General features: G+C 33.5%; 1 protein-coding gene across 3 annotated transcripts in view; it reads right to left on the reverse strand.

The window, feature by feature from the left end:
- LOC131042834 (serine/threonine-protein kinase PBL34) overlaps positions 1 to 12,847 on the reverse strand; it is a 40,463-nt gene extending 27,616 nt beyond the window's left edge. For 2 of the 3 annotated variants that reach the window (XM_057976155.2, XM_057976154.2), the window contains exons 1-3: positions 12,426 to 12,846; positions 10,787 to 11,127; positions 10,177 to 10,312 (exon numbers count right to left, since the gene is read on the reverse strand). In XM_057976155.2, coding sequence (XP_057832138.1) covers positions 10,177 to 10,312; positions 10,787 to 11,127; positions 12,426 to 12,492 — 544 coding nt within the window. In that variant the 5' untranslated portion in view covers positions 12,493 to 12,846. Of the gene's footprint in view, positions 1 to 10,176; positions 10,313 to 10,786; positions 11,128 to 12,425 lie in introns of all 3 variants that reach the window. The other variant, XM_057976156.2, reaches the window with a different exon arrangement.
- Positions 12,848 to 17,306: the final 4,459 nt, after the last annotated feature.

Raw genomic sequence — 17,306 nt, forward strand, 5'->3', positions numbered from 1 at the left:
AACTCAAACTTGAACCTTGTGACATTGGGTGGGGGGGTGTTGACATTCAGCTGGTTGCTTATTTTTTCACCAAATACATTTCGCAGAAGTATTATTCAGTTTTTTATATTTTTTTCTATCAAAATTTAGTGTATTAAAATTTGTTGTTATGAATAAATGCTTACGAGGAATAATACATAACGCTGCTTATTAAATGGAACCCATTCATTGAGACCCTTATCATACTAAAAAGGAACTATGCCTATCCATCTAATGTTCATCCTATATATATTTCAATACAAGTAAGCAATAGCACATTATTACTTCCTTTTATTATTGAGGACAACAAAAATTAAGTCCTTGTATCTTAATAGTTGAATATAGGCAAAACCATCATCATTGTAATTGTTACATAGAATCATAGATAAGCGTCCCCTTGCTTCATACTACACAAAGTGATCTTTTCTTAATCAAGAAAAAAAGAAAGAAAGAAATGTTCACAGATAACCAAAAATGCTCAATGGGATTCAAATATGCAACATAGAGCTTAAAGTATCTTCAACTTGAACAAATAAAAAGGTGTACAAATCTCATTTTAGATGAAACATTGGAAGACTACATGTTCATATGCCTCAACCTCTAAAAACAACAAAAAATGTTTTGTTTATCCTCCCGAGATCTATGGCAGTTTGTGTTGATTTTTTTGAAATTTTGTACTTAGTTTACAGGTTGACTTTGTACAAAGACACAAACTATATTGTAATCAACATTTTGACATCTATCACCATCTAGATATTATTTATGTTGTGTTATGTTTTGTGCAATGTAATACGCGATATGAATATAAAAAATGAAAATCTATTTTCTACAATTCATGTGTTGGAAGTGTCTATTTTATTTGCCTACAATATCTCTATGCTATGGAGATGCCCTTAAACATATAAAAAAATAGTTTTCGATTGCTTTTTTGCAATTTTTTATGTTTTTTTGTAAATCCGATTTTTTCCCGATTTTTTCAAAAAATCTTATACTATTGTTTTGCCGATTAATTCCCCAAACGATTAATGTTTCTTTGGTTACCACCATTGCTATTATTATTGTTATTGTCATTGCCCACAATGTGTTGAGCCATCACTGCACACATTTGGGCTATGTTTTGTAGTAACTCATGATGTAACTCATGATGTCCTCTGACCAATCATTGAGAATGTCTCTTGTGCTAGGTTCCTAGTGGTCTCTATGCTCTTTGTCACCCATGTTTGTTTCAACCCTTTCACCTTCTGCAAACGGATCAAATCTTGGTGCTTCTTCAATGTTAAGGTTTGATCTATTTTTTCTCAGGTTGTAATGGTGTGTAAAAGGCTGGCATTGATAAGTAGTAGATATTTTCCACAGCAAGTCAAATTATGATATTGCTATCAAGATTCAACTGTGTAGTTTTTGAGTCAAACTCATTGACCCATGATACATGAGTAATGGTTCACAAGAAGCCAACTCTCATGAGAATGAATTGTCCACTTAACACTCATTGCATCTAGGTGATGCTCACAGAGGTAGAGCATTGGGCCTTCCCGGGAGGCCCCCCATCCCAGTACTACTCCAATTCAAGTGCGCTTAACCACAGAGTTTCTTCCAAGGTTAAACCCACTGAGCTTGCAACCCACAAAACCTTCAGCAACTGTTGTGCCTTATGAACCATTCATTATAGAGCCCCTTCCCAAGTCATGTCACTGTTTATCATTCACACACCCTCCAAGCTGGTAGGAATCAAAGCTCCGGTACCACTGTAATTGCACCCCACTATTTATGATCCAGAATTTTTGCCCATCTAGTAGTTTGCTTGATAGATGGAATATATTGCTTCAAATTTGCAAGGGTAATGGCATTTTTTTTATTTGTGTTTAAGCAGATTTCCTTGCTCAGAAATGAAGAGAAACATATATTGACAGAACAGTAAAGATTTACAATTGCACACAACAGAAATGACAGTGTTCTTTTAACATGCAATAGCTGATAAAGAATTACAAAAACGGTGATACAAAATGCTGACCTGTAAATGATTTTATAGCGCTCAGAATTATATATATCAGTCTAAAAATGGAGCTGCAGTACTCAGAAAATACACAACAGCATACAGCAATCTGCTCACATGGTATTTGCAAACTTCAATGCCCTTCATACACCCTATACACAGGAGAGGCCTTACATTGAAGGCGAGACTTGTAGAGGAAATGTTATCACTGTTGAACCCAATCAAAGGCCACGCTTAGACCAAGAGGTCCAGTGCTTGCTATATCTCTGTCCAAAACACCAAGAATATACCACGACCCTTCTTTTATCCTTCACGTCTCCACTAAGTCACTTTATAATACTTTATTAAATTAAGTAAATAATATTACCCATAAAATATACTTTGTCAAATAATATTAAATAATTAAATTAAATTATTCCCTTTCACCTGACTTTAGCCAACAAGAATTAAATAGGCTAATTAGTCACTCTGAGCTACTCCTCAAATGGGGACATTACACTTTTTACCTTGTTTTAAGCTTGTGAGGGTCAATGTTCATGATAGGGCCTTAGGCTGATTCCTGTTTTCTCAACAACTGAGGATGTCTTCAAAGGTTTTCATATGGATGCTTGGGAGAATTTCAAAGGCATTTGCAAACTATAAAGCCATGGCAAGGAAATCCACTAACCCCTTTCCTTGTAATGGGCTATATACTTCCAAAATGGGTGGGCAGGGAATAAATATGTCTATTACTCTACAGACGTGATTTCTATATCTTCTAGCTCAATCAAAACCTGAAGAAAAAAATCCAAATAATGACGAAGATAGAACTAGGGGCTAGCCGTAAATCATGATGCAAATCATAAATGACATGAAGTTAGTTTTTGGTCCATATTCACATTACGGGAGATTTTAAGAGAATTATGTAGACTTTGAAGATGTAGAGTTAGATGGATGACACGAAAGAGATTGTTACTTTGCAATATCAATTCCTAAATACGTGACTCAGGATCAACCAAGATCCAGCAGAACATACATACAGAAGCTAAATCAAAGAAAATGCATACAGAAGCTAAATCAAAGCCACAAAAGTGCTAATTGCTGTATCAGATTTTGGTTCAATGATTAATCAGGAAATCAGTGAGATCTAAGTTACCAGGTTCTACCCCCAGAAACTGTAGCAAATTCAAACCAAGTTGTGGTCCCCGACTGGTCTGCACTTGAAAACAGATTTGGCCATGCCTGGATGAACCCACATGGTGTGTGGTCTTTTTTTCAGTAACATTTTTTAACAATAAAGGGAAAAACATAAAAAAAAAAAAAAAACACATCATCAACGAAATATAAATTTATAAGCTTAAGCCCTAAAATGACAATAAGGGGACAAAACCAAAATGAAAAAATCTAAACTTCCCTTCGATTCTTACTTTTCATTGATGCGCAAGGCCAAAACCTCATCAAGTTAGTGTTTCAACTTCAGTGTTTGGCTATTCAATACATTTATCTAAAAGAGGTCTAAGAGATATCTCTTGGTGTTTGGCCGTGTTTCTTTCCATGCGCCCCAAGAAAGCATCCCCCACCCTAAATGACCTCGTCCCCTATAGAGAACATTTCAGGGATGCCGAGATGAGTAGGAAATGTCCCCCACCCAATCCCACTTTTTTTGAAATTTCGGAAACGTCCTCAGGATGTCAAACAAATTGTAGAGTACATTTTATTTTATTGAAAAAAACTTACAACCTTTCAATACTTGTTTGGTTTATAACATGCAGATGTACAAAAAATTATGAAAATGGTGTGCACCATGAAAGTCTGTGTAGCTTAAAGGTCTTCATTTGGCCTCAGTGGCAAGGGCGGAGTCAAGTATCACAACAAGGAACATCCTCAAGTCATTGCCCTCAAACCACACAAGGGGCACTACCCCTCAACCCCATTTGGGATGTTGCTCCCAAACCCCTAACAAGTTAAAAGTCCAACCAAGTAATAGACCAATGATTAATCATGATCACAAAATCTACAAAATAAATATCTTCTATTGTAGATCTCTACATCTTCACAATCAAAGTCACGGTCAAAGATTACTTTGTTTCATACATTGGACAACTTGTTCAATATACAATTGATTGGCATAGGCAAAGTTGGCATGCTATAGTCATTACACCTAATAAATATGAGTTAAGTTATAACTTATAGTTGGAAGGAAATGCCACTTTCAAAATGCAAAAATGTATCAAATTATCAATCATGCCTTCCACAACTCATGGAACAATCCCATCTATTAGTATCTCAACTAAGGTCAAACTAGAACATAAATTGTTATATTTTTACTTAGTCATTCCTCTTTGTTAATCAGTTTCACAACAAGACATGTAATCTTGAAGGCTTAGGAAAACCTCAATAATAAATCCCACTTGTATATATACACCAATCAGGCATGTCTGTATTAACTCCTACTCGTGTATATATACTAATATAGATATCTTAAATACATCTATCTAAAAAATGATGATATCTAAGTGTGGCTTATTTTTAAACTGGTTGTCAAAATTAAGATAAAAAATAAGAGTTTTTGTTAACACACTCACACCATTACACTTCACCCCTTGCTGCATTGTAGAATGCCTCTCAGCATTAATAAAGAGCATCATAATTCCTAATCAATTACCCATGCTTACAAAAGTTCTATAAAGTCTATGATGAATGCCTAATCAATGTTATAATATAAAATTATAAATATTTGATGTTTCCTTATATTTTAATTTTTCCTGTTTTTCCTTATAGCCATCCCCCCATCCCTTACCGACCTCGTCTTGGAAACTTGGGGAACATAGGTTTTCTTCAAAAGATGTATTTAAAATAACTTTTTGTCTATAAGATTACTAAATTATTTACTATATGTCTTGTGTACATAGCCAAATCAAAAGTGCCAAAGTTTTATAAAACGTATTATTTTAATAGTTTTATATGTTATTTTATTTCCTAAAATACACAACTTTTCCAATTACTTTATTTTTACTTGAAGAGCTTTTTTTTTCTTTTTAAAAAAATTAAATGAAAACTAGACAAAATATTTACTTCATATTTTTAGGTATTTTTTAATAAGAAATTTATTAACTTAACTACTACAAATACACAAATAGATAACTAAACCAATGAAACAAAAGGCAACGTTATTTTATTTTTACTTTGGTACTAATTTATTTCAAACGACATATTTCTTGTAATAAACTTATTCTCATAAAGCAAAATATTTCAATTTTAAATTTTGAACCCTAACTTGTAATTGTAATAAAATAAATTAAAAAAGATCTAATTCAACTTTACTATCATTTTAATCATCGCAACCCTAATTTTTTTCCTACATTGTTTTTAACCCATTCTATATTGCATTTTTTGTTGTTTTCTCGTCTACCCAAATAGGTCATGGCCATGGTGAATGAACCCAAGTAAATCTAAGCAAGTAATAGAAAATTTTATTTATTTATTTATTTTCTTCTTTAACTCTAATGGTTCAAGCGTACTATTTTTTTTTTCTAAATTATGTGTTTAGAAGAAAAAGACTGTGCAGAAAATAAAAAATCATTTCAGTTGTATTTCATATATTTATATCTATTATTAAATATTACATCTATAAACAATAGTTCTGCAAAAACATTAGAAACTTTAGTTCTGCGGGGGGTGAGTGAGTATCTTGTTCCAATGATAACTCTTGGTTCGAGAGCTTCTTCCCCGTATGTTGACGTGTAAATGGCCGCCAAATTTAAGGTACAAGGTTAGAGTTTTTGTTAACATGCTCATGCCATTACACTCCACCCCTTGCTGCCAATGTAGAACACCCTCGATATATTTGGAGTGCTCATTTGCTGCCAAGGAGATTAAGGAGCTTGCAACAAGGAAGAATATTTCATTGGAGGCAAGTTTTTTGTTTTTGTTTTTGTTTTTTCTTCTTCTTGTTTTGTTTTCAATCCCCATACACATTTTTCTTTTTCCTTTTTTAAAATTGATGTTTTTATCAAAAGCTAGGTTTGCTTTTTCCCCTTATACCTCAAGCATTTGCTATAATCACAACAAGTTCTTTCTCTAATGGGCAAGAGGCAATATACTACACCTTCAAAACTAACAAAATTTTCACCATTTTATATGTCTAGGGCTTTGGAGATGCGATGATAACAAAGCAGATTTTATGTGGAAGGAGTTATGTTTGGTGTTATGGCAAAAATTCCATATCAATTAAAAAAGAACTCATTACTGGATGAAATCCCATCTACACTCGATTCTTGGCCAAGGAATTAGAGCTTGTCTTCGGCCAACCAAAGGTTTCCAACAAGGCAACAACACATTTGTAGGTATATTAACAAGCAAATTGAAGTGAATAAAGCAACTAAAAACCCTAAGAGCAAAACAAAACAAATAAAGTGATTGAAAGATGTTTGATCAAAGCCTAATCATTTGTCAAAGAAAGGATCCAGATTGAGCAAATTTCCTACAAGTCCACAACTCCCTCCCCGATTGTGGCCACCTCACACCCTTTTATGATGGCACTCTCTTTCAAAAAAAGGATTCTCCCCTTACACAAAAAAGAACCAAAGATACAAGCCATTGAAAGGATTTTTAAACATCACCCATTGAGCTCATTGGGTGATGTATTCAATCCAATGTCATTCCATTTAAACTCGTTAAGACAACATCCTAGCAAGAATGTGAAGAGAATTAATAAAGTGCCCAAAGGGTGCATACACCCTAGTTGTTATAAGGTGCACACCACACAATTGGGCAAAGTAAAAAAATAAATGGATAATTTATTGAATGATTAAGGATCTTTGAATGAAAAGAAGAGTGTCCATCATTTCTAATGGATGAAAAGATCACAGAAGTAGGCCCTTAATTAATGTTATTGCAATGTTCCTTAAAGTGCAACTGATTGTGAGAAGCATGTTAAGGATGCATAATTAATTGCTAGAATCCTTATTGAATCCATAGAATTGTAGGGGCCTCATAAGTGTGTCCAAGTCAAAATGGAAAATTCTTAATATTGGAGAGCCATGAGGTTGTTGATACAGGTGAAGTATAAACAATATATTTTGGACAGCTAGTGTCATTCATTCACTCAACTTGAAGATGCAAAAGTTCGGTAGCCAGATTAAGTGCATAAACAAATTTATAAGTAAAAGCCAATAATTTCGAGATGTTTGCGACCAATCACATGTTGCAAGTCATTTTCAAGTCGATCTTGAAGTTGAAGTTGTTGAAGATAATTAAAATGATCTATATCTTTTAATTTACTTCAATAATTTTAATTTTGAATTTAAAATTTAGTTTTATACTACCTAATTTGCTTCCAGATTTTAGAAATTAAAAAATAGAGTAGAAGAGGTTGTAAATTGAATAGTTTTAAACATTTTTTAAATTTTTATATTCTACTTCTAATGTAAAGTCGAAATTTATTTTATATGTTTTAACTTTTTTATTTCTTGTTAGATTCCTAAAACTAGGTTCACCATGCACACACCTATCTATTGGAGATTGTTAGAGTTTGTTGATAGCATGAGCTTGTATGGTTGTCATTGATGTCAAACCTGGTTATCCGGATGGATGTTGGTCCAAATATGCTTTGTCAAACCTGGTTATCTAGATGAATGTTGTTCCAGATATGCTTTTGGTGTTGGTTGTATCATCCTGTATTCAAGGTGGTCTAAAATGCTTTTGGTGCACTCTGGATATGTTGCTAATTGTATTGCGGTTTAGTGGATCATATTCTTTTGGTCTGGATATATGTTGGAAGATGTGTTGAGATGTTATTTTGGGTCTCACCATGGCATGTGGAGATCCACATGGAGTATTTTGCATCAGAAGAGGTTATGTAGCCGACTGATTGATTATGTCTACAAGTTACATTTTGTAACACCTTTGGAGTATGTGTCAGCGTGTACGGATTGCTGGATCAATTGTGGGAAGGATGTATTGTGATATGTTTTGGTTCCCTCTTTCTCCTGAGTAGACCGATCTAAATGTTTTAGGTCCAGGTGGCTTAATTTGTGTAATATTGCTTATTCTATTTTGGCCAACCCTTAATTAGGATTTCAATGTTGTATTTGTGTGTAATGAGAAGTGAATTATGTGAGAAGTGTATGCGAATAATTTGCAAGCAGAATTGAGTTTGTGGTGATGCAAATGTCAATTTGAGAAGAGCTTTGAAGGTGATATATACTGCAAGACAGTGTGCCGTGACAGTGAAAATTATCGAAGATGTTTGCCATGATGTTGGTCGCTTGATCCAGTTGTTCAAGGACAATTTTGTGTTCAGGAGAATCCTTCTCAATTTCAATTCAGCTATTCCATTCATTGTTGATTGACAGTGAGTCCTTTGGCAGCAGTTTGTATATTGTCCTGAATAAGTGATGTTCAGTTGTGCAAGTCCTCTTTGTATCTTGCCTAAGGTTATGCACCTTAGTTCACCAAGTCCTTCAGGTGTTGGTGCTCCTTGGCAAGAAGCCTAAAATGTTGTAAACATTGTTATTCATGTTGTGAGTTAGATTCTCACTGTAGTTTTTCCCTGTTTGGGTTTCCACGTAAATTTGGTGTTCATGTGTTGATGTTTGTGTGCTAATGATTAATGTGTTAATGCTAAAAAAGTTAATGTTCTTTACTAATAATTGAATTTGAAGTTCAAGACTGATTCACCCACCCCCCCCTCTTCTTAGTCCTGTCGGGTGTTCAACACTATCTTGAGGAAACATGTGACGACATGGGAAGCATTGTGCATCATGGTTGTATGTGATCTTTAGGCTGTGTGGAGGCAGTTAAACACAAAGATGGCCCAAAAATGGAAGAGCTAATTGTAAATGGCAATTGGTGGGATCGTGTAAATTATTTGCTTATTTTTATGAGTCAATCAGGAGTATGATCATATTTTCCACTATAGGTTAGCATGTTTGTACAAAACCTACAATGGCACGAAGTGAATGATCAAAAAAATTCAAGTCATTATAGCAGTGAAAAAGCAAGAACATTCAAAGAAATTTTTCAAGCAAGTAGCAAAACCTCTTACTGAATCGTGGAATAAAATGACCACTCCGCTGCATTTCATCATTAGTTCCAAATACCATAACACTTGATTTCTCCCTTTGCCCACAAGGATAGGGATGTTTAAGTTACTGATGGATGTCAGGCAGCATTGACTAAAATCTTCCCTAAATTCGATACAGAAGATAGGATTGCAGACAAGCTTGTGAAATTCATAGCCTTAATAGACTACAACAGTAGAACTCTTCAAGACAAGTTTAAGTAATGTGTCACTATCATAAATGGTGATACTTCCATGGTCAAGTATCCATGTACATGCCACCTCTTGCCATCAAATTTTTAGCATAAGTATTCTTTTTAATTCTCTAGCTCTCTTTGGATTAAAAAATAACAATTTTGCATTGATTTTACTTCAATAGGTTGCAAGTTCATCTTCAGCTAAGCAGAACTAGAATACATACTCCTTATCACTCAGTTGTGTGCAATTAGATGGTATCCAAAAAGGCAGACGAATTGATCTGTGTGTATTCAAACATGCACCTCCTATCAGATATAGCAGATGACTACAAGGAAGGGACAACAATGCATTTTAATCTACTATCAAAGCATCCCAACTTGAATGTATTCCTTGCCATCTTTCATTAGTCAACATCTATGAAGGGGAAGCGCGAAACTTCCTCCCAGGATTTACATGGTACAGGTAGTGGCACTGGCACTGGCAATGTGTTTCTAATGAGCCAAAAGACAATGTTGAATCTTGATGCTCTTGATGAAGAGCAATGAACTGATTTACTTTGAACATGCATGTACATTGCACAGTCTGACCATTGACTATTGGTCCATTTTAAAAAAAAGATGACATAAACCATTCTAATTTATTATTTGGCATCCGGCATTGAACTAACAAGAATACCCCAACTACAGCTGTCAAATGCACAAGAAAAGAGTTGTTCAATACAACCGCATGGCTTAACTTCAAAAGGGGCAATGGTTTACAAAAATAATTCGTCCACGTGGGAAGACAAATGCTTAAACTTTGATGTTTTTTAAACACATTAACATTTCAATAAAACCTTTTAAGCTTTTAATGCATCTAAGGAAGACACATGTTCAATGGGGACAATCAACAACATCAATGCTCAAAAGAATAGGAAGTTACTCACTTCTGAAAAGGTGGTTTTCCAAGCTGCCTCGGGGCATATATTCATAAACAAGCAACCTTTGATCATCTTCTATGCAGTATCCAATGAGTTTCACCAGATTAGGATGGTGAAGTTGGCCCAGAAAGTTTACTTCTGCCTGCAAATAAACAATGACAACAAAAATTTAATCTCCTGAAACATAAATTATCCTAATAATCTTTTTTCTTTTCCGACTTAGTGGAAAATACCCTGACTGGACCTGCCATTTCCTGAGATGCTATGACCGTGTACTTTCTATTCTCTTAAGTCTATGCAAGATAATTCCATCATGCCCATTGAGAATTCCAATTTTGCTTGGATAAATAATGAATGTGAAGACATGTTCTCTGTTGGGGCATCAAGCATGGATCTGAGCTTGCAAATTGAATACACATTGCCACTTGACTTCAACTGTTTTGACACAGTGCTTCTGTTTACTACTCTGAAACATATGTCCTTATTTTATCATGGCCATAAAGCAGATTATGTAAAGCTACAGACAAAGTTCTAAAGACTTCTGACTCATAATTTTAGATTTCTTAGAAATTCAGCAAGAAAACATATATAAGCCAAAATATGCTACATTGCTTACCAGCCATTCCTTGTGACCTTGCAACCCATCAGGATTGAGTGTTTTGACAGCAACAGTGAGGCCGGTCCCAGGCTTGACAGGAGCTGTCCCATTCTCTTCTATCCAACCTTTAAAGACATAGCCAAAACCCCCACCACCAAGAACACTCTCTGGCCTGAAGTTCCTAGTGGCAGACTTCAGCTCACTGAAAGTGAACTTTTTCAACTTGGAGGACAATTTCAAGTCATTCTCCAACTTGGGAGTAGATGGAATACTTTCTGTGTAGACAGAGGTGCCACTGGAGGAAGCTGTCTGGGAAACGGCCAACGGTCTGCTGCTATCATTGGGATTTTTTGTTTCAGCTGGTTTTTCCATAGCACAAGCAAAGTCTGTTCATTAGTTCATTTCTCATTTAAAGGAAACATATAAACAAAAATAACTTTTTTCTGCCCTGTCACAGTTGCCTTTCATAATTGCCCTAAACTTTTTAGAAAAAATGGTAGCCGGACATCAAAACTGTACTGCATCAGCCATGCAAATTCATTCATACGTGTATAGAAAAAAAAACATATAAACAAAATTAACTTTTTTCTGCTGTCACAGTTGCCTTTCATAATTGCCCTAAACATTTTAGGAAAAATGGTGGCTGGCCATCAAAACTGTACTGCATCAGCCCTTTCATTTATATATTTAAATGAAACATATAAACAAAATAAACTTTTTTCTACCCTGTCACAGTCGCCTTTCATAATTGCCGTAAACTTTTTAGGAAAAATGGTAGCTAGCCATCAAAACTGTATTGCATCAGCCATGCAAATTCATTCCTACATGTATGGGAAAAAAAAAAAAAAAACTAGCTCACTGATGCAGTGCAGTTTGGCGACATGTCATCCTACACTAATTTAAACCCATCCGTACTAACAACTGCCATCAAAACTGCACCATATCTACAATGAAAATTCATTCTAAGCATGGAGGAAACCTCACTATTGAAATACTGAGAAATGATGACTTGTTCATCCTACCCTTGGAAAGCCCTAACTTCCTTTAAAATTTTAAGATAGGTCAGCTAGCTATCAAAACTGTACCACATCAATGATGAGAATTCCCTCGGAGAGGTAGGGAAAAAACTTGTGCCATTGATGTAGTGCAATTTGATCACCAACTCTCCTTTAGTTTAAGGAGGTTATTCCCTTGTAAGAGATTGATCCACATTTTCAAGGAATAGGATATGATACCTAGCCCTCAAAACTACCCCACATCACTAGTGCAAATTCAATCCTCCAAGCATGAAGAAACCCTGCAACTTTGATGCAGTACAGTTTGAACACTTATTATGCTAGGTATTTGAAGAGCAATTCATCTAAGGTGAGGTGATACTTGCCCAACATTAACAAGGACTAGGATTGATGGGTAGAAAAACTGCTTCACGTCAACGATACAAATTCACTCCCACGTGTGTGAAGACCACCTCTGTCATCGATGCAGTGCAGATTGACCGCATCTTATTCCACTCCACTAAAGAGAAAACTACTTGTGGGTAATTTTCCCTTGCAGCTGGCAATCCCAGGATAAAATTCTACTGGAAATACATTAAAACAAATCCATACCCTTATTCGCACAATAAACAAAGGGGAAACAGCGAGCTATGTTAACTTACCGGATTGAGTACCTGTGCTAGTGATGGAAGTGTCTACTTTTGATCTTCTGGAGAAACAGATGCCCATGATCCATCAATCGGCTCCCTCTGCAGTATGATGGAAATCTGCTAACTCAGTAGATACCCAACGAGCATATGGGCTGCAGCCACATCGGGTTCAAGCACACGGACAATGCAATGGAACAAGACATGTACAATAAATATACTACAATACGCAGTCACAGATCAAAACCAGAAGAGAAACAAACGGGGCAAACCCACATCGGTACTCAAATGCAGACGAGAGAATGGAAGGGGATATACACAACAAGTATCCTGCGATGAGAGAGGATATACACAACGAGTATATACAGTCAGCGAACAAGCCCAAACCAACTGGGCATGTTGATTGAGATGGGCTGTTTTTGGGCCCAGGGGAAGAAAAAGAAAAAAATTGGGTGTACATTTTTTGGCCCAACTTTTTTAATGCGAGCATATATTCGAAGCATCTCTTTTCTGCATCGGATAAAATATTTCAAGAAATTATGCACATCTTTCCACACATTTGACCAATACAAAGAGTAAGTAGATTAAATTTTGTTAAAAAAAATTGTTATTTTTTATATTTTAAGTACTGCTCTCAACTTATTTGGGAGATTTGTAATGAAATCTGCAAGTTTCAATTAGAACCTCATTAATTTTGAGTAAAAGAATCTATGAATTCTCTAATTTTAATCATTAAATGAAGAGCAAGTTATTTGTCCACATGAACATATAATAAATATTTCACTGTGAAGAGCAAGTTATTTGTCCACATGAACATATAATAAATATTTCACTGTAAATTTTGTATTTTTATCTTGCTTTTGTTTTGTTTGGGTTTGTATGGAGTTATCCTTTGGGTTTGTGGGATAACGTTAAAAGAAAGCTTCCTTTCCTCTTTTTGGCTCTTTCTTCGAGTGTGATAAGGAATAATTGTGAAACTAAAAAGTAATGGACCAAGTTAAGGTAGGTGTGCTTCATTTTTTATTTTTTATTTTATTTTATTTTTTATTATAATTACCAACGGATTTTGAATTGGATTTGAATTGAGTTTATACTATAATTTTATTTTTTTAATATTTTCATAATTTTTGGATTTGGAGTATCATATTTTAGTTTTTATAGATAAGTAGGAATGTTTAACTTTAAAGAGGGTTTATATCATTTTCAAACATGTTTCTATTTCTTTTCTTTTTGTTTCTTTTCTTTTATTTTCTTTTCTTTTTGCTTTTTGTCTTGTCTCAAACAAATATTGAGATGATTTCAAAGAAGATTTTTTTGAAATTGAAATTTTGATTTACTTGTATCTAAATTTATAAATTTATATTTGATTGAGATTTTTTTTTAATTAGAAATTTAGACTGATTCTTTAATATTTATTTATTTATTTATATTTATAAAAGCTCCTAAATTTGTACCAAAGGTAACTAAGCTTATTATAAACAGGTTTTTAATAATGTTTTGTAAATGTCATTTTTTTAATTTTGTTGTAAATAGTTAAATAAATTTACTTTGATATGTTAGTTTGTTATCTAATCGCTTCTAATAATAATGCTCAAGATGTAGTTTACACTATGTGACATCCCATTGGAATCAAGCTTAAGGTTATTTGAAATTGAAAAGAAAGGTTATCAATCTACTCTTAAATCTTCTACTAAAACATAATTAAACCTCCTCTTTAGTGTTCCTACTTGAGAACTAAACTAGATTATTAATAAATAAATAAATAAATAGTGATACTCTTATTCGATTTTAGCACTAAATGTGAAGGTTATGAATGAAAATAACTAAATTACAAAAAAGGTTTGTAAGATAGACCAAAATTACCTAAAATTGTGGAACTCGATGTTAGATGTATTGGTGTAATTATAGAAATGCACCTTACATTAAATGTACTTAGGTGATATAATTTATTTATTTAGATAGCATAATTTATTTAGGTAATTTAAGAAATAATAAGTAAATATCATCTCCTTGATTGATGGTATTATTTGTTACCTCTACCTCATTCATTTCCTTAATTGTCAATGGTTAGGAATGACCACTCTCTCATCAAGATGGATTCACTTGACACCTTTTCTCATACGTGTTAAATAAGTACATAAATATCTATGGCTAACTTGACCTCCTTAAAGACACTTGTCACCTTGAATGTACATATTAGAATATATATATCATCCAAATACAATGCAATAATGAGAATGGGACCATTATCAATTTAAAGGTAAACACAATGATCATGTTTAGACATATGAAATCCCAAACTCAACACATTAGTATCAATTTTTTGGTACCACATCCTAGGAGATTGCTTCAAACCATACAAAGACTTTTTTCAACTTGCAAATCGAATTTTCTTTACCTTTAATCCCAAAATGCTCTGGTTGTGACTTATAGATTTCTTCCTACAAATCACCATGAAGGAATGTTGTCTTCACATCCATTTGCTTGATTTCCTAGCAAGTAATAACAAGAATGAAATGGATGTCATATTTGCAATGATGGAGAAAATTTCACCATATTGTATTCCCTCAACCTAGGAATACCCCTTTGCAATCAATTGTGTGTCATAACTTTGGACCTTGATATGACTTGCTATTATTATTATTATTATTATTATTATTATTATTATTATTATTATTATTATTATTATTATTATTATTATGAGTAATGTTAGATAGAAAAGATAAATTATAATGAGGTTGAAGTTTTTAAATAAAAAAGAATTTAAGTGGTGACACACACATGAGATCATAATTTGAAAATTACTTATTTTCTCAATATCTTGATTGAGCACATGGTGTATGAGAAATAAGAAGATTCTAGAAAGAAAAAAAATTAATTCAAAATATTAAGGAATATATATTATATTTAGCAAATATATGACATGGGAGTTACAAAATTATTCTATGACAAGAATAATTCTATTCATGGCATTTTTATGACAAAGGAGTTACAAAATGCATTTTGGTAAAATGGAGGAAAATTCAAATTTAAAATGCATGGTCAAGTGTAACCTCCAACAATCATTTTTTTTGTTGCATGAAATTAATTTTGAAATTTCTTATTTTCTCAATATGACAATTTAGCACATGTTGTAGGAGAAAATGAGAAGCTTTTAGAAGTAATTTCAGATCCCATATTCTTGCATGTAACTCCTCCACTAAGTTATCAATCAATTTTACATGAGGACAATTTGGGAAAAGAATCTCTGATTTCAATTAATTCATTCTGTAGTCACATAAATCTGTCCACTTAATTAAATAAATACTTAGTATTTATTTGATTATTTAACCATCAATTAATAATTAATTAAATTAATATTTAATTAATTCATCTTAACCCTCTTCTCCTATTAATTAAATAAATTATTCAATTTATTTGATTTAATTCACTTAACCAAATTCAGACCATTAATTAAATAAATAAATCATATTTATTTAATTAAATATCCTCTCACATTTAAATAAATAAATCATTTATTTAAAATCACCTTTATCCTCCACCCACTTGTATTTTCCTACAAATGCAAGTTGCACAATTATTTTAAATAAATAATTTATTTAAATCACCTTTATCCTCCACCCACTTGTATTTTCCTACAAAAGCAAGTTGCACAACTATTTTAAATAAATTATTTATTTAAAATCCTATTTATCCTCACCCACTTGAAACCTTTAATGGTTTCCCTTAAAGTATTCAAACTTGATGGCTTTAAAGTCTTCAAACTTGATGGCTTCCTTCTATAGTCTTCTTAAGACTTTAATGGTTTTCCTTAAAGTCTTCAAGCCTTTAATGGTTTCCCTCAAAGTCTTCAAGCATTTTAATGCTTTATCTTTTTTTTTTCTCATTTAAATAAATTAATATTTATTTAAATATTTATCCAAATTCAACTTACACCATTTAATTGAAATAAATGATTTTATTTTAATTGAAAATACCAAAATTTCTCCCACTTGCATTTTCCTACAAAATCCACTTGTATGCCTAAACCCCTTCTAGATTCTTCTAAACCCTTCCTAATTAGCCTAAATCCATCCCTTAAATATTGTCACATTCCTAAGCAAATTGGAGTCACTTCTCAAAGACTCCAAAGTCTTTGAAAAGCAATTAATGCTTTGTGTGTTCAACAAATTAACCCTCAAAGTCTTGGATAACCTTTGAAAGCTTCCAACCTTCAACCACTAAATGGCTCAAAGTCTTTGATAACCATTGAAGGCTTTCAACCTTCAACCACTTAATCCCCAAAGTCTCCAATAACCATTAATGGTTACCTCAAACCCTCCCACATGGTTAAAACATTTGTTTTGACTCAACCTCTACCCAACCCAAAGGTCTCATCAGGCCATTAATGTTTTGACCATGATTATCTCTTAATCATTTGCACAAAGGTTTATCCTTGCATTAACTCTTAATCCAGTGGGTAATCTTAATTTGGACTTGACCCTTACCTTCTAGATAACCATGAGGTCTTCTCAGGCCTTTAATGCCTCCAACCTCTTCTCTCAACCCAATCCTATGTTGACACTTGTCACCATTTTATTGGTGCCAATTGTGCACATGGATCCCCAACTTTCAAACTTGGCCCTTGATTAAACCATTCAATCTTAACCCTTCATTTCCCCATTTCTTCTATAAATAGAACCCTTCTCCTCAAGCAAAAGAGAAGCATTTTAGAGTATTGTTGTTATACTGGCATTAGCATAGAGCTTTTTCATAGCATCACTATCTACTCTTGCATAGTATTTGCTTATCATATTCAACCATCTTGAATCTCCATATGGCATCCATGGCTAGTGCTAAAAGCTGAGAGCTACACTCGTTTGGGACTTGGAGAGGAGAGGAACAAGGGAGGAGCAA

This window comes from Cryptomeria japonica, chromosome 9, assembly GCF_030272615.1.
Source record: "Cryptomeria japonica chromosome 9, Sugi_1.0, whole genome shotgun sequence".
In the NCBI taxonomy this organism is placed as follows: Eukaryota; Viridiplantae; Streptophyta; class Pinopsida; order Cupressales; family Cupressaceae; genus Cryptomeria; species Cryptomeria japonica.